Source organism: Dendrobates tinctorius, unplaced genomic scaffold, assembly GCF_039654945.1.
Source record: "Dendrobates tinctorius isolate UK_male_01 unplaced genomic scaffold, ASM3965494v1 ptg000092l, whole genome shotgun sequence".
Taxonomy (NCBI): Eukaryota; Metazoa; Chordata; class Amphibia; order Anura; family Dendrobatidae; genus Dendrobates; species Dendrobates tinctorius.
In genome coordinates this window covers 8,920,586-8,939,181 of record NW_027361760.1, presented here as the reverse complement: position 1 = coordinate 8,939,181, position 18,596 = coordinate 8,920,586, and the positions used below count along the sequence as shown (strand labels likewise).

General features: G+C 44.1%; 1 protein-coding gene across 3 annotated transcripts in view; it reads right to left on the bottom strand.

Moving 5' to 3' along the window:
* Positions 1 to 7,705: 7,705 nt before the first annotated feature.
* The window catches only part of LOC141098475 (death-associated protein kinase 3-like), a 143,409-nt gene continuing 132,518 nt past the window's right edge, over positions 7,706 to 18,596 (bottom strand). For all 3 annotated transcript variants that reach the window (XM_073586307.1, XM_073586306.1, XM_073586305.1), the window contains one exon: positions 7,706 to 9,130. In XM_073586307.1, the coding sequence (XP_073442408.1) occupies positions 8,597 to 9,130 (534 nt within the window). In that variant the 3' untranslated portion in view covers positions 7,706 to 8,596. The remainder of the gene's footprint in view (positions 9,131 to 18,596) is intronic.

The window sequence follows — 18,596 nt, the reverse complement described above, 5'->3', positions numbered from 1 at the left end:
CCCCGGGCTGAGGATGGCCGACACCTGATACGGCCCGATCACTCGAGAACTCCAGACCCCTGCAGCACACTTCCACCGGATGTTTTTGGTGGCCACCCATACATACTCGTTCACACACAGGTCCGGACCTGAACGTTTATTACCATTCATGCGTTTGCCACAAAATGGTGAACTCTTCAAAGGACTGACAAGAGGCGTCCCCCTGTGTCGTCACACTCACACCCCCACAAAGCTCAGGAGTCACCACTCTCCTCTGACCCCTCCTCCTAAGAGGACTCCGACACCCAGGGTTTGCATGTGGTGAGGGTAGAGACTTGCCCCTACTCCCTGGCAGCATCTCTGCTGCCCCCACTGGAGAAGAAGGGGATGGTTCTAGAAAGATGGCAGAGACAGTAGCCCCTGGGCAGCAGCCCTCACACGACTGATCCCAGCTGACTACTTCCCTAGACCGCCAATCTATGACCGGGTTGTTTTTCTAACCAAGGGAGGCCTAAAACGATAGGTGATGGCATTCCCCCAAGACATAGCATGACAGGAACTCTTCATACTGAGTCCCTACACGCAGATGTATATTTTCTACGACTTGGGTCAACCTCCCCTGGCTCAGTGGGACAGAGTCAATGGCCTGGATGCTTAGAGGTTTGGCCAGCATCCTACACTTCAGGCCATGAGTCTGGACAAAGTGAGTGTCCACCAGATTGACTCCCGCTCCACTGTCCACAAACACCGGTATGCCCTCAGGTACCCCGCCAACCACTACCTCTGCTAACAGTACACTGAGGGCAAAACGGAGGAAATATACACTCCCTGGTCGCCTCCGTCCACACGACCAGGGGGGCACGGCTCCTTAGATGGTACAGAAGATTTGGCGCGCGCTGGGCAGACCCTGAAAACATGACCAGTCTGCTAGTTGTAGTAAACCCCAGCGGCCACCGGGGGAAAAAGCAAAAAGGTTTCTATAAGAATCGACATTCCGCCACGGCTCCAAAAATGGACCGTGACACCGGCGGCCGGCGTTGTCAGCAAGACAAGTGCTCGTGTCCTTAGCTGGCGGGGACACAGCCACGTCTATGGGGGGGTCACATACCGGTGTCGCCGCTGGATCAGGCCCCCCGGCACTTGCAATAGTCACCTGTCCGCATTCCAAGTCGCTGTGCGCCGCTCTGCAGTCTTCTGGCAGTGACGTACAGGTCAGAGGGTGCGCTGACGTAGTTAGTACGCGCCCTCTGCCTGAGCAGTCACTGAAGAGCCGGCAACGCTGAGGAGCAGCTGTCAGCGATGGAGGTGAGTATATAGTGTTTTTTGTTTTTTTAATTCCAGCAGCGGCAGCAACCTGATAGGATTACCGGTAATCCTATCACTTGGGCAGTAATCATGCATTGGGGCCACCATTATTCACTGTGCAGCATTATATGGGGCAGATGTTATGCAGCATTATATGGGGCCACCATTATTGACTGTGCAGCATTATATGGGGCATATGTTATGCAGCATTATAAGGGGCCACCATTATTCACTACATTATATGGGGCATATGTTATGCAGCATTACATGGGGCCACCATTATTCACTGTGCAGCATTATATGGGGCATATGTTATGCAACATTATATGGGGCCACCATTATTCACTGTGCAGCATTATATGGGGCATGTTATACAGCATTATATGGGGCCACCATTATTCACTGTGCAGCATTATATAGGGCATATGTTATGCAGCATTATATGGGGCCACCATCATTCACTGTGCAGCATTATTTGTATGGAGCATCTTATGGGGCACATCATTAACTTTATGGAGCATTATATGAGGCATGTTTTGTATTCAGCATCTTATGGGGAACATCATGAATATTATGGAGCATTAGATGGGCCCATCATGAACATTATGGAGCATCTTATAGGCCCATCATGAACATTATGGAGCATTAGATGGGCCCATCATGAACATTATGGAGCATCTTATAGGCCCATCATGAACTTTATGGAGCATTATGAGGCTTGTTTTGTATGGAGCATCTTATGGGGCAAATCATGAACTTTATGGATCATTATATGGGCCCATCATGAACATTATGGAGCATCTTATAGGCCCATCATGAACTTTATGGAGCATTATATGGACCCATCATGAACACTATGGAGCATCTTATGGGCCCATCATGAACTTTATGGAGCATTATATGCGGCTCATGATTCAATATGGAACCTCCTTGCTTTGCCCAAGCATTGCTGAGTACACGCACTGGTATATCTCTGGTCTTGGATATATAGTACGTACCGTAATTTGAAAATTTATGGTAATTGCTATAGTATGGATTTCTTTTTTAAAGTCTTTTTTATCCCGTTAGAAATGGATCCCAGTACTTCAAATCCTGGACCAAAACAAAAACGCAGGTTATACGAAGCTGGTTTCAAACTTAAGGTTGTGTCAAGAGCAGAAGCAATAACAGTATTGCAAGTAGGGAATTTTGTGTTAAAGAAAAACAAGTGAGGGAGTGGCGTAAAATGAAAGCAGACTTGGAAAAGACTCCAAAGGCAAAAAAAGCTCAATGTGGTTTGAAGGTGTCGTATGAGGCTCTAGAAACTGAATTGCATAAATGGATTGAGTGTCGTCAAAATGGTTACTGCGTAACTCGCATGGGAATTCGCTTAAGTGCCCTTCAAATGGCTAAAGAAGATAAATTGAAAGCACCAGGAATTGAAAATTTTGTTGCATCAGCAGGATGGTGTACCCAGTTTCATGAATAGGTTTAGCCTATGTTTGCGGCAAAGAACAAAGATTTCACAGAAGTTGCTCAAAGACCTTGATGAAAAAGTGATGTAATTCCATTCATTCATCATAAAACAACAAAGGATCCATAACTATGACCTGGGAAATATTGGAACTATGGATGAAACACCTGACTTTTGATCTTCCCAGCAACAGAACTGTGGCAAATATGGGAGAAAAAACTATTTTACTCAGAACCACAGGAAATGAAAAAAAACATTTCAGTCGTTCTTTCTTGTTTGGCTAATGGAACTAAGCTACGGCCTGTCATTATTTTTAAAAGAAAGACCCTGCCTTAAAAGGTCCAATTCCCACCATGAATTTCAGTGGGCACTCATATTAAAGGCTGGATGGATGAAGATGTAATCAAAAAATGGCTGGAAGAAATTTGGAATGGACGACCAGGAGCAACCTTAAAGAAAAAAACATCATTGCTAGTTTGGGATATGTTCAGAGCCCACACATCTGATGACAAAGAAATTGACAAAGTCTTCTCAAGTTACTTTGGCGGTTATTCCAGGTGGACTTACATCTGTATTGCAGCCCCTAGATATGTGTTTAAATAAACTTTTCAAAGACCGTGTGCGGAGGATGTGGCATGAATGGATGTCATCTGGTCAAGTCCGACTAACAAAACTTGGAAATCTGATGAAGTCGGACATAGAATTAATAGCAAAGTGGGTTCGTGATGCACGGGAAGAGATTCCAGAGGACATGGTGCAACGCGCCTTCAAGAAATATGGCATTAGTAATGCTATGGATGGCAGTGAAGACAGCACTTTGTATGAAGACGACAGCAGTGACGGTGATGACTAACTTAGTGATGATGATGACAATGTCTATGCTGCTAACCTCTTACCAGCTGAAGCTCTGTTTGGACATACCAAATGATGAAGAATCCAGTGACTTTGAAGGATTTTAACTCTTGTGTTTTAGATTAGTTGCGGATTGAGCTAAGGTTTTTGTACTTTAAAGTTATTGTTGTTGCCATATTGTTTTTGTTGACCCTCTATTCCACTTACAGGGCTTGTTTAATGTTTTTCTTTTAAATAAATATTCAAAAACATTTAACCTACTGATGTCTCAATTAATTTTACTTTTATTCTTATCTATTTTTATTTTTGAAATTTACCAGTAGCTTCGGCAGTTCCCACCCTAGGCTTATACTCGAGTCAATAAGTTTTCCCAGGTTTTTGTGGCAAAATTAGGGGGGGGGGGGGGGTCGGCTTATACTCGAGTATATACAGTAACTTTTTTCCCTGTGAAAGTGTGACACCAGCGATCTGGGAGTCAGAGAGGATTCCAGGGCTGTTCCCCATGCTGTTCCCCTTCCATTTAGCACTTTTCCATCCATTTCATCTTCAGTGCCCCCAGTCCTCCTTGTAGGGTCTCCTGGAAAAATGCTTAGAGTTCCCACTGACTCCACTTATACTTGTTACTCGAAACGAGCACATGAGCATTACAAATTTCTCGGTCCGAGTAATGAGCATTTTATTTCAGTGCTCGCCCATCTCTAATATATGTTATGCACCTCTCCCTATGCCTTTTAAGGCCCAGTCGGACACATCTCTTTCTGAGTGTTAAGACACTGCTGTTTGTTTAGACTCAATATCCAGCTTCTTGTGTTGCAGCTTTCTGCTCAGACTTCTGAGATTTTGCAAAAAGCTCCTAAGGCTACACTGTAATATCGGGTTAACCAATTATTTGCAGTAAGCACTATGGATGGACATTTAGAGACTAATCATTATGCATTTGGTTTGCAAAGTCCTGTGATCTTTTCAAATCCACAGATCTGGTTAAACCTCAATGGGTATACCAATTGTTTGCTTTTTCAGTATAACAAACTGTTAAGAGACTGTTCACAAAAAGTTACTTCTGCCACCTGCATCAGGAAGCTGGTTCATACCTTCCATTATCTTCTTTGTATAGTCTCCTATTTTCGTCTGCAGTCAAGCATAACCAGTTGTCCAGACCCTTCCGTTCCTCTTCCAGCCTGCTTGTAGCAACACCCAGGATCCGTGTGTCCTCTCTGGCTTGCAGGGTTCGCGAATCCAGCTCACCAGGTGAGCTTAATATAAAATTGAAGTTATATAAATGTCACCCTGTGGCTGAACTCTGAGATAGCATCTACAAGGTGGGGGTGGAGGGGGGCTTTAGCATACCACCAGATATGACAACTTATTGGTTCCCCGCAATTGCAATGGAAGTCGTTGCACACGTTTTGGCGCGGACATCACTTAAATGATGCGGTCAAAGATGGACAGCAATACTTAAGTAGTTAATTTGAAGAGAATGCTTAAAACGCTTTAGTTACAGGCAGACTACTAGGAATCTGCTTGGTATGGTGCGGGCTCAGCTCTTGAATCACTGACTGGGTGGATCAGGGAAATGCTGTAGATACAGTATATCTTGACTTCAGCAAAGCATTTGACAAAGTATCTCACACAATCCTTATTAAAATAATGACTAAGTATGGAATGGACAAGGCAACTGTTAGGTGGATTCATAAGTGGCTTAGTGATCGGACCCAAAGAGTGGTCGTAAATGGCTGCACATCCAGTTGGAATAATGTCTCAAGTGGGGTACCACAGGGCTCTGTCCTGGACCCTGTGCTGCTCAACATCTTTATAAAAGATTTAGATGAAGGAATTGAGGGTAAAGTGATTAAATTTGCTGACAACACAAAGCTAGGAGGGATAACTAGAGAGAGAGAGGATTCAAAAGATATAAACTGGAGCAGTAGGCAGCAACTAACACAATGGTTTTTAACAAGGAAAAATGCAAAGAACTACATCTGTGCAAAGACTTGGGTATACTAATAGATCACAGACTGAACATGAGTCAACACTGATGCAACAGCAGAAAATGCAAATACACTTCTAGGATGTATTAACAGAAGCATACAGTCTAGATCACGTGAAGTCATTATTGCCATTTACTCCTCTTTGGTCAGACCTCATCTGGAATACTGTGTCCAGTTTTGGGCACATTTTAAAAAAGACATCAACAAACTGAAGCAAGTTCAAAGAAGAGCGACCAGAATGGTGACTGGTCTGCAAACCATGTCCTATGAAGAATGGTTGCGGGATTTTATTATTATATTATACATTTTTATAGCATCATTTATTCCATGGCGCTTTACATGTGAAAAGGGGCAAATATGGACAAGTACAATAAACATGAGCAATACAAGACACACAAGTACAGGAGGAGAGAGGACCTGCCCACAAGGGCTCACAGTCTACAGGGGATTGGGAATGTTTAACTTGCAAAAGAGAAGAGAGAAGAGTGAGAGGAGACTTAATAGCTGTCTACAAATATCTGAAGGACTGTCACATTGTAGAAGGATCATCTTTATTCTCATTTGCACAAGGAAAGACTAGAAGCAATGGGATGAAACTGAATGGGAGACAGATTAGATATTAGAAAAAACCTTTTGACAGTTAGGGGGGAAAACAGGAGACGTGGAACCTGGGCCCCTAAACTGCCCCTCAGGCTAAGGGGGTGCCCTGACTTTCCTCAACTTGGGGGTACACTTAAAGGTAGTGAGGCCCAAGTCTCCGACCTGTCCCTATCTCCTGTTCAGCCCTGAGCTAAACCCCAACCCACTCCCCCAGGAGGTGAGACAGCGAATAAAGTAAACTACACCAAAATACAGGGAAAGGGTAATACAGACACCTTGGGGTTAAATAAACTGAAAAACAAGACTTAGCTTGCTCTGCAGCAATGCTCCAGGACAGCAGAGTTGGCCACTTGAAAACAGCAGACAACCGAAGCACCACAGAACTCTGTCAGCTCCTGAACTCCAGCTTGGTTGGTCTCCAAAGAGAAACAATATCACCAACAGTTAGTTGGTGCACCTAGTGAGCTTATGTAGGAAGGTGGGAGTGGTTTCTGCCTGCATAATTAATCACAATGCAGTCAAACCAGCGGCCACCGGGGTAAAAAACTCACCAGACCAACTAATGATGCAGTAACACCAGCGGCCACCGGGGGTGAAAAATTAATATTAACCCCCGATGGCCTGAAAGGAAATTAGTTATGAGAGCCCGGATCTGCCACAGATCCAAAAATGGATCGTGACACCCGCCAGATGAAAAGCCTTTTTAGTATCTACTGTCAGAAGACACAGAGAAATGGGACTTCCCAGGGTGAGCTATTGAATAGATTGTTTTAGCTCTTTTCCCTCTCAAAACAGAAGCTAAAAGTATAGGTGAAAAGAATGTATAAAAACTAGTGGAAAAGCTCTCAGCCCTGGCACTTTTCCCATTTTTCAGATTTTGAATGACACCAAGAAATGCCTCATGCTCAAAACGGTTTTCAAGGGCATTCCAAGTAACAGAGAGAAGAGTAGGTAAATTGATTTTGGCAATATAGGCTCTTATAATTCTATGACCTTCTTTGTGAACAATTCAGAGAAAGAATAACATATTACAGTGAATTTACTGTTGTATTAAAAATAAATTATATAATCAATAAATCATACAAAAAAAAAAAATCACACCATCTTCCCTTTAAAGCGCAACAACATAAAATCATGCTTGTGACTAAAAGTCTGACCTAAGCAGGGCCTGAAACATACACTTCCTAACAATAAGGAGTAAAGATCAACAGACCTGATAGTGCTACTTTGTCTACATGCACATGTCTTCTAACTAACCAGATGTGATAGTCAGAAAGCACATATCCTCCTTGTCTAGTAGACTGGGTGATAATTTGAACAACAACTTCATCTTGGGGTAGCTCGAGTTTGTAAAAAGAGAGAAATGACCACATCAGTTTTTTTTTCTTCTTCATGTCAACTGGAGGTTACTGTTTCCACTCCACTCAGAAGTATAGAACAAGAAAATACATTTTTCAAGCTGTTTCTCCATTTGAAAGAGTGCTGTGCCTCACACATTTCATGCAGAATAACAATTCTGGCACCAAAAGAAAGAGAAGATGCTGGTCTTTAATAAAATACTAGTGTCATGATGCCAGTGAAAAGATTAAGCTACCTGTACAACATATTTAATGCAAGCCTGTGAAACGTCAGCATCATACAGTATGTTCATAAGCTGCTTGCTCAACGGAGATTACAGATGTTCGTGCACAGACAAAAGTAGTTTTAAAAAGACATATATGCCAGACGGGATAAAGAAAATTCTCAGCAATGCGTGAAAATCTTGGTTTAGTGCTGACCAACACCCTTTGCCTCCAAGACCACAGATAACCAAGAAATTTGTTAGGGATTCATAAATAAAGTAAAAAATACAATAAAGTATTTAAAAGTCTGGACAGGCCTAAAACAGAATTAAATTTAATCTTGGTTTGTGCAGATCCAAATACGTAAAAGATATATTAATGTTCATTAGCAATACAAGCTGTAGATAACACAGTACTATCATAATTTTGTAAATAAAATAATGTTAGCTCACCACTGAATACTCTGCCGAAAAAATAGTAATGTTTATGCAAAAAATATCAGTTAAAATAAATTCAGTTTCATATAATCACATATAAAATGTAATTATTTGCACTTTGTATCTTATGAGCTGAAAAAGTAAAACAGTATAATGTTGTGCAACATCTTCTGGTTTAATGATATTACTAGGACTTTTATGATCTTCTCCTCCAGTCATCATTTCTAGTCAATGTATTACTATATCTTTATATAGCTCACTGCCCTTCAATGTTATTGGAATGTGGGAGTGTAACATACAGATTTATTCTCTTTTACACTGTTAGCACATGCAGTCTCTGTCTGAGGAAGAATATTTGCAGATAATACTAAGCAAAAAGCCCATGTCTAGCTGCATGCACAAAGCAAGATTTCTCAATTCCTAGTATACACTTCTGACACCATCTACTCCTGGCCTCTCCATAGTTTTCAGAAGCTCTTCAACAAAGCTCATCTCTGCAGTAACCTGTGCAGCTAATGCTTCGTAACGATTTTCTAATCTGCCAAACTTCCTCTTCAAACCACTGGCAGATACCATGGCAGTCCGTAGGTCATCTTGAACTAGCTGACGCTGGCCCTCTCCACGTTGCAGCTCTTGTTGAAGCCCGATCAGTTGGCGTGCCACACCTTCTTGCTCTTCATGATACCAGCTTTCCTTTTCTTCATAAATTGAGCGTAGGGCATAAAGGTCTTCACGTGACGTAGTTTGACTCTTTTTCAGTTCACAAAGTGCATCTTCTGCCGCTCCTAATTCTTCCAACACATGGCTGAATCTTTCAAAGTTCACATAGGTATTGTTAGGAGGCATGCTAGAGTGTGATTTGATTGTATACTCCTTAAGCCGTGTTGTCTTTAACCTCCTGCGCTCAGGTCGCTTTCCACTGTCCTCATGGCGAACATTGCGACGCTTGATGGCCTGTATGGAAAGCAAGAGAAGTGATGACATGTTTTTATTATGATAGTAAAAAAAAATATAACAAATGCAATCTACTACTAGTTAGCACAGTTCACACTTGCATCAGATTTGATAGGATGACTAGTCTGCATATATAACTACTTTTCTAACCAAAATGGAGGACACTACTAAAGTCAACTCTGTCAGGCACAGAGTTGGTATCTGCATAGAATGGATGAGGTACAACTTAATAGCGTTGTTTATAAACAATATGTGAACAAAGCCTTAGTTAGTCCCTTAACGACTGCAAAAAATTAAGAGACCACTGCAAAATTTTCACTTTGTCTGATTTTTCTCTTTATAGGTATATTTTTGAGTAAAATGTAAATTGCTCTTTTATTCTATAAACTACTGACATGTCTTCAAATTTCCAAGCACTAAATTTTGTATTTAAAATGAGAAATGGTCAAAATAATAAAAAATGCAGAGCTTGCAGACCTCAAATAATGCTAAGAAAGCAAATTCATAAAACATTAGTATTGTTGTTTCTAAATGATTAACTCCGGAAGAGTTCAGAAATCAATATTTTGTGGAATAGTCATGATTTTTAATCACAGCTTTCATGCGTCTTGGCATGCTTTCCACCAGTCTTTCACACTGCTTTTGGGTGACCTTATGCTACTCCTGGTACAAAAATGTAAGCAGTTCTTCTTTGTTTGATGGCTTGTGACTATACATCTTCCTCTTGATTACATTTCTGAGTTTTTTTTAAAGAGGTTCAGGTCTGGAGTTTGGGCCATGACAGGAATTTGATGTGGTGGTCCTTCATCAACACATTGATTGACCTAGCTGTGTGGCATGGCGCATTGTCGTGCTGGAAAAACCAGTCCTCAGAGATGGGGAACATTGCCTGAGCAGAAGGAATAATAATAATCTTTATATAGCGCCAACATATTCCGCAGCGCTTTACAGTTTCAGGCAAGTCATAAGTAACAATGTTAACAATACAGTAATTAAAGCAAAATGAGACGACCCTGCTCTTGAGAGCTTACAATCTAAAAAAGGTGGGGGAGATACAAAGTACAGGTGTGTATTTACAATGATGGTCCAGCCATCTTGAGGGTGTGGGGGATAGAGATAATGAATGGGCTACACACACACACACACACACATAAAATGACTGATTAGTCAAAGGCTGCTCTGAACAAATGTGTTTAAGGGAGTGCCTAAAACTATGCAAATTGTGGATGGTCCTAATTTCTTGGGGTAGAGCATTACAGAGGATTGTTGCAGCACGGGTGAAGTCTTGGAGTCGGGAGTGGGAGGTATAGCTTAGTGCAAAGGTTAGTCGAAAGTCATTTGCAGAGCGCAGCGGTCGGTTAGGCCGATAGACAGAAACAAGGGAGGAGATGTAAGGGGGTGCCGCACTGTGGAGAGTTTTGTGGGTGAGAAGTACTTTGAATTGGATTCTATAATAAATGGGCAGCCAGTGTAACGACTGGCAAAAAGCGGACATGTCTGAACACCGATTAGCTAGATGGACGATCCTGGCTGCTGCATTAAGGATAAACTGGAGAGGGGAAAATCGAGTAACGGGGAGGTCAATTAATAGAGCGTTGCAGTAGTCCAGATGGGAGTGGATCAAGGCAATAGTGAGGGTTTTTGTAGTTTCCATTGTAAGAAAATGGTGGATTCTAGAGACGTTCTTTAGGTGTAAGCAGCAAGAGCAGGTGAGAGATTGTACATGAGATGTGAAGGAGAGATTGGTGTCAAACATGACACTCAGACAGCGCGCCTGCTGCCAGGGTGTTATTATGGTGCCACCCACGGAGAGGGAAATGTCAGATTTAGGGAGGTTAGTGGACGGCGGGAGCAGCAGTACTTCAGTTTTGGAGAGGTTGAGTTTCAGATAGAGAGCGGACATGATGTTGGAGACTGCGGACAGCCACTGGCGTTCTGTAGTACAGCGGGGGTAAAATCAGGGGAAGACATGTATACTTGTGTGTCAACAGCATAAAGATGGTACTGAAGGCCAAATCTGCTGATGGTCTGTCCAATTGGGACCGTGTAGAGACAGAAGAGAAGGGGGCCAAGGCCTGAGCCCTGAGGTACCCCGAAAGCGAGAGTAAGAGATGAGGTAGAGCCAGCGAACAAAATACTGAAGGAGCGATCAGAAAGATAGAAAGAGAACCAGGAGAGGGCAGTGTCCTTAATGCCTAGTGACTGGAGACTAGAGAGTAAGACGGTGGTCAATAGTGTTGAAAGCTGCAGAAAGGTTGAAAAGAATGAGCAGAGAGTGGTCATCACTAGATTTTGCTGTCCGAAGGTCATTGGTCACTTTGATGAGTGCAGTTTCTGTCGAATGTAGGGGGCGGAAGCTGGACTGTGAAGGGTCTAGGAGGGAGGGAGTGGAGAGGTAACGGGTAAGGCGGGAGTAGACCAGGTGCTCCAAGAGTTTATAGATGAAGGTGAGATTGGAGACTGGTCTGTAGTTATTTGTGCAGGATGGGTAGGAAGGGGTTTCTTTAATAATGGAGTAATGATAGTGTTTGAAGGAGGATGGGAAAATGCTCCAGGAGAGGGAGAGATCAAAGATTGTAGTTGAGAGTTGTGATGACTGGGAAGAGAAACTGGAGATGTGAGGGAATGGGGTCAGTAGTGCATGTAGTCGGACAAAAAGAAGAGAGGCGTCTGGAGCCTTCTTTTGTGATGGGATCAAATGTGAAGAGTGAGCCAGGGGAAATGCAAGGAGGGATGGGAGTAACGGTGTTTTGGAGCAGATTTCGTGGTGGATGTTATCTATTTTCTCTATAAAGTGGGAGGCTAGGTAATCAGCACAAATATCTGTGATGGGGGCTTGTGCTTTTGGCCTGAGGAGGGAGTGAAAGGTGTCAAAAAGTTTCTTGGTGTTGTTGGATAGTGGGGAGATCAGGGTGGTGTAGTAGGTCTGTTTAGTGAGGTGAAAGGCAGAGTTATAGGTTCTTAACATAAATTTAAAGTGGATGAAATCTTCTGGTGTGCAAGTTTTCCTCCATAAGCGTTCACCACTCCTAGAGCATCGGTGGAGCAGTGGAGTTTGCGATGTGAGCTAGGGTTTTACTCTGTATTTGGAGGTTCTGAGGGCGAGGTGTGCTACTTGGTCACGGAGTCATTGTAGTGGTGTAAAGCCAGATCAGGATAGGAAAAAGAGGAGATTGGGGACCAGTGATACGTGTAGGGAGTATGAAAGTGTAGGAGTGTTAATGGCTTGTAGATTTCTGAATGTGTGGTAGGTAGGAGTGTGCTGGGGTGAGCGAGGATTTGTGAGCGTGAAGTAGAGAATGTTGTAGTCAGAGAGAGAAAGAAGTGTTATTTAGGTAGGAGATTGAACAGAGCCGGACAAAGACCAGGTCAAGGCTGTTACCATCAAGAAAGCAACTGATTTTCCAGGATATCCTTGTATGAGGCTTGATTCATAAGTCCTTCGCAAACATTAACCTGCCCAATTCCAGACTTGCTGAAGCATTCCCAGATCATCACCAATCCTCCACCAAATTTCACAGTGGGTGCAAGACAGTGCCTTGTATGCCTCTCCAGTTCTCTGTCTAACCAGTAGATGACCAGGTGTTGGGCAAAGCTGAAAATTAGACTCATCAGAGATTACCTTACTCCAGTCCTCTATGGTCCAATCCTTATGGTCTTTGGCAGACTTCAGCCTGGCTGTCCTTTGCTTCTCATTGATGAAAGGCTTTTTTCTAGCTTTACATGACTTAAGCCCTGCCTCTAGGAGCCTGTTACGAACTGTTCTTGCTGTGAACTTCACCCCAGCTGCCATTTTCCATTCCTTTTGTAGGTCACTTGATGTCATCCTGCGGTTAATGAGTGACATTCGAATAAGATGACGGTCATCCCAGTCAGTGGAAAGTCGCTTTCGCCCTCTCCTGGTCTGTAGCTTTGTTTTCCCCAAAGTCTGCTGTTTGACCTTGTTGTAATGAACTGCCATCTTAGAAATTTTAAGGATGGAGGCAACATGACACTCACTGTATCCCTCTGCTAGTAAAGCCAGAATTGAGCCCTTCTTTTCCTCACTCAATACTTTTTTTTTCAACTTCTTTGGCATGGTTAAAGTTATTAAAGTTATTTTTCATTCCTATTACTTTTGGGATATTACTCGCACTTGTTTGGTCATCCAGCTTGTCCTATTGAAAGAGGATTGTGAACACCACATCAGGGTTTTTTATATTCTCCTTCATTAAATAAGATTTGGTTCAGGTGATCACCTAATAAGACGCACATTAAGTAGAATGAGGTGTACGCTGGTTGTAAATCAACGGACACTGGGATGGAATGGCTGTCACACGAGTAGAGAAGCTGATTTTTATAAGTTTTACAAGTTTACATACACTAAGATTACTATGCCCTTAAACAATTCTGGACTGCCCATATGATGTTATGTGTTTGGAAGCATCTGTTTTTAGGCAACATCTGAGTTAGAGACACACCGGTGGATGTATTTTAATGCACACCTGAAACACACTGCTTCTATGTGTAGCATCATGGGAAAGTCAAGAAATCAGCCAAGATGTCAGGAAAAGAATTGTGGACTTGCACAAGTCTGGCACATCTTTGGGTACAATTTCAAGATACTGGAAGATGCCTCGTTTATCTGTACAAACAATTATATGCAAGTACAAAAAAAGATGGGAATGTCCAGCCATCATACCACTCAGGAAGGAGATGGGTTCTGTGTCCCAGAGATGAACATGCTTTGGTCCAAAATGTGCATATCAACCCAAGGACAAAAGCAAAAGACCTTGTGAAGATGACAGAAGCTGGCAAGATTGTTTTAATATCCACAGTGAAACAAGTACTATATCAACATGGGCTGATAGGTCACTCTGCCAAGAAACATGGATTTTTGTGGTACTCACTGTAAAATCCTTTTCTCAGAGACGCTCACTGGGGAACACAAGACTGTGGGTGTATGCTACTGCCGCCAGGAGGCTGACACTAAGTGAATGGAAAAAAAGGTTAGCTCCTCCGCAGTATACACCCTCGCCCTGGTTGTAGGCGAGACCAATTTTGTGAAAAAGCAGTAGGAGATCCAAAAAACAGACACAATCAATCCAAATGCAGGTAACATGTCTAGAACAACCCACCTTCTAACAAAAATACATATAAGTAAACAAGAAAGGAGTCAATTGGCTAACAGGGTGAGTTGTTATGATTAGGTCACCGAGGAGGATTGCTGGGAAATAAGCTAGGCAACCAGAAAACCAGAAAGGTTGGTGACTTAGCAGATTGCAGACCCCTAAACCTAACAACACAACTAGAATTAGTCGTAGGACATACCTACGATGCCCTAGACGCCTCGGCACAGCCAAAGAGTTAACTAAGCCTAAAGCAAGAAAGGGGAAAGCTAAACTGCCCCGGAGCAGAACCCCAAAGGAATAGATAGTCCCCAAACATATATTGCCGGTGAGACAAGATGAGGCACAAACACAGGCAGAAAATAGAGTAAGCAATTGATGGGGCCCAAAGTGTCTAGACAGCACAGGACAGGAAAGATACTGTCTGCAATCACGCAAAAAACCCTAAAAAACCCAACACATCTGATCTGCAAAAATACTGAGGCCACACGACCTCTCCCCCACTAGATCAGCATTCTGGTGTGAACTGGAAGCAAAACAAAAGATACTGATATAACAGAGGATTAACAATACTGAACAGACTGACATAAGATGTGGCATATGGAACAGAGTCCAGCACCGGTCCCAGCAGGGAACAATGCTGAACCCACACAGCAAAGCAGAAAGCAGAGAAAGGCAAAACTGGATCAAATGCAAAAAGATTCCAGCAAACAAATAACTTATCTGAACGATGCAGGACCAAGCAGGGGACAAGCGGACTTCAAGATGCACAGGAAGAAAACAAAATCACCAACAGCAACTGAGGGAAGCTTGCCCACTTAAATCTTCCCAGTCTGTAACACCTAACTTCCACTCATAGTCTTCAGGTGATTGACCTCTGTCAACCCGACCAGCTCCACTACCCGCAGCAACCACCAGAGGGAGCCCAAACTCAGAAGTTCAAGAGTGTTCAAAAAAGTGGGTGCTGTGTCCTCCAATAAGTGTCTTGGAGAAAAGGATTTTACGGTGCGTACCACAAAAATCCATGTTTTTCCTTTGCCTCACTGGGGGACACAGGACTGTGGGACGTCCTAAAGCAGTCCCTGGGTGGTTAGTTGACTCACCGATCCAAGCTATAAGCACCTCCTGTCTAAAGGTGCGCCACCGCTGCTTGGAGAATCCTTCTACCCAGGCTAGCGTCTGCTGAAGCCTGAGTATGGATACTGTAGTATTTGGAGAATGTGTGCAAACTGGACCAGGTTGCCGCCTTGCAAACCTGTTCCGCCGATGCCTGGTGCCGAAGAGCCCAAGAGGCGCCCACTGCCCGAGAGGAGTGTGTTATGATCTCTGCTGGAACAGCTGCACCTATGATGTGGTAAGATTCCTGGATCGTCAGACGAATCCATCTGGCTATGGTCGATCTTGAGGCAGCAAATCCCTTCCTGCGACCCTCAGGGAGCATGAACAGCGAGTCTGACGAAAGGATGCTGTCTGAGACACGTACCTACTAAGAGCTCTCACCAGATCCAACGTATTAAGAGTTTTCCACACGGCATAATGGTGCTGGGCAAAAAGAGGGCAAGATAATATCAACGAGAAACGAGGAAACGACCTTTGGCAGAAAAGGAGGAGCCAGCCTGAGAACCACCTGATCCTTGTGGAAAATCAGAGACGGGGCTTGATAGGATAGAGCCGCCAGCTCCAAGACCCCCTGATTGACATTATTAAGGCCACGAGGAACACCACCTTCGAAGAAAGGTATGCCAAACAACATCCTGCAGTGGTTCAAATGGAGCTTCCTGCAGAACACCTAGGACCAGGTTAAGGTCCCAGGTATCCAGAAGGGCCCTATAGGGAGGTACCAAGTGTGAGGCTTCCAGGATGAAAGTCTTTACCTGCAGATTGGTAGCAATCCTGTGCTGGAATAGGACAGATAAGGCAGATATCTGTCTCCTAGAATTGTAGTTGGGAGGGACCTCCTGGGCCATCTGGTCCAACCCCCTGCTCAAAGCAGGATTCGCTAAATCATCCCAGACAGATGTCTGTCCAGCCTCTGTTTGAAGACTTCTATTCAAGGAGAACTCACCACCTCTCGTGACAGCCTGTTCCACTCACTGATCACTCTGTCAAAAAGTTTTTCTAATATCTAATCTGTCTCCTCCCATTCAGTTTCATCTCATTGCTTCTAGTCTTTCCTTGTGCAAATGAGAATTAAGATGATCCTTCTGCAATGTGACAGCCCTTGAGATATTTGTAGACAGTTAAGTCTCCTCTCAGTCTTCTCTTTTGCAGGCTAAACATGCACAAATCCTGCAACCTTTCCTCATAAGACAGGGTTTGCAGACCGGTCACCATTCTGGTCGCTCTTTTCTGAACTTGCTCCAGTTTGTTGATGTCTTTTTTAAAATGTGGTGCCTAAAACTGGACACGGTATTCCAGATGAGGTCTGACCAAAGAGGAGTAGAGGGCAATAATAACTTCACGTGATCTAGACTGTATGCTTCTGTAAATACATCCTAGAATTGCATTTGCCTTTTTTGCTGCTGCATCACACTGTTGACTCATTCAGTCTGTGATCTATTATTATACCCATGTCTTTTTCACATGTCCTGTTGCTTAGCCCTATTCCTCCCATTCTGTATAAGCTTTTTTCATTTTTATTGCCCAGATGTAGTACTTTGCATTTTTCCCTGTTAAAAACCATTCTGTTAGTTGCTGCCCACTGCTCCAGTTTATTTATATCTTTTTGAATCTTCTCTCTCTCTCTCTCTTCTCTAATGTTCCTAAAGCTCCTGAGGGAACTTGGAGCTAAACCTGAGACTAGGCCAGACTGGAGAAAAGCTAAAATGTTGGGAATGGAGAACCTCAGTGGAGAATAACCGTGGTCCCTACACCATGTGAAGAAAACCATCCAGGTGTGGTGGTAAATACATGCAGAGGCAGGCATCCGGGAGCTAACCATTGTAGCAACCACCTTCTGGCCGAACCCGGCCTGGGTCAGGATCCAAAATTCAACGACCAAGCCGTCAAAACACAGCGCCCCTGAGTTCTGGTGGTAGATCAGGCCCTGGGAGAGGTCTGGGCGCTCTGGCAGGGGATGTCGGCGAGCAGCTGCACTAGATCCTCGTACCATGTCCGACGAGGCCAATCTGGGGCAATCAGTATTACTGGGTCCCCCTCTGCCTTGACCTTCCCGATGACCGATGACCTTCGAAAGCAGCGGTAGCAGAGGAAACCGGTAGCGGTGAAACTGGTTCCATGGCAGAATCAGCGCATCCACAGTGATTGCCTGTGGGTCCCGGGACCGGGTGACAAACATGGGCACTGTGGCCTTTAATCTGGAGGCCCTCAGATCCACATCCGGAGTTCCCCACCATTGGCAAATCTGCCAGAAGACCTCGTGGTGGAGAGACCACTCCCCGGACGCAAGACCCTGCCTGCTGAGGAAGTCTTCTGCCCAGTTTTCTACACCCCGAATGTGGACTGCTGAGATCACAGAGTGGTTCCTCTCGGCCCAGCGGAGGACGTGCTATGCTACCTGCTGCGGGTGCCCCCCTGATGGTTTATGTAAGCCACGGCCGTGGCATTCTCTGATTGAATCTGGATGGGGCGGCCTGCTAGATGATGGAAATGCTGCAGAGTCAGCTGGATCACTCATATTTCCAGCAGGTTGGTCGAGAGAAAACAGGTTCTTGTACCAGGAAGCCAAGAGGGCGTGCTGCAGTGGATGAAGATGGAGTTGGGCAAATGGAATTGCTTCGATTGCTGCCACCATTTTCCCTATGACCTTCATGCAAAAACGAATGGTGCGGGGAACTGGTTGGCGAAGTGCCTGGGCTCCCTGCTGGAGGGCTAGGGCCTTGTCTTGAGGGAGAATTACCAACCCTAGGGAGGTGTCGAAAATCATCCCTAAAAAGGAAATCTCCCGAGTTGGAACAGGGGAAGATTTCTTCAGGATTGACTAACCATCCTAAGCGGGAGAGAGTATCTAGCGTGATGTTGACGCTTTCCTCACATGCTCGAAATGACAGACCTTTGATCAAGAGGTTGTCTAAGTAAGGCAAGAAGACTATGCCCCGGGAGTGCAGGATGGCCATGACGACCACCATGACCTTTGTGAACACTCTGGGGGCGGTGGCTATCCAGAAAGGCAGGGCTGCTAACTGGTAATGTTGATAGCGAAGCGTAGAAATTTCTGATGTGGAGGGAAAATGGGGATGTGCAGGTACGCATCTTGGATGTTGATACAGGCCAAATATTCTCCCTGTCCTATGGCAGATATGACCGTGCGGAGAGACTCCATCTGGAAATGTCTGATTCTGACAAATCTGTTCAGAAGTTTTAGGTCCAAAATGGGCATGACAGTCCCATCCCGCAAT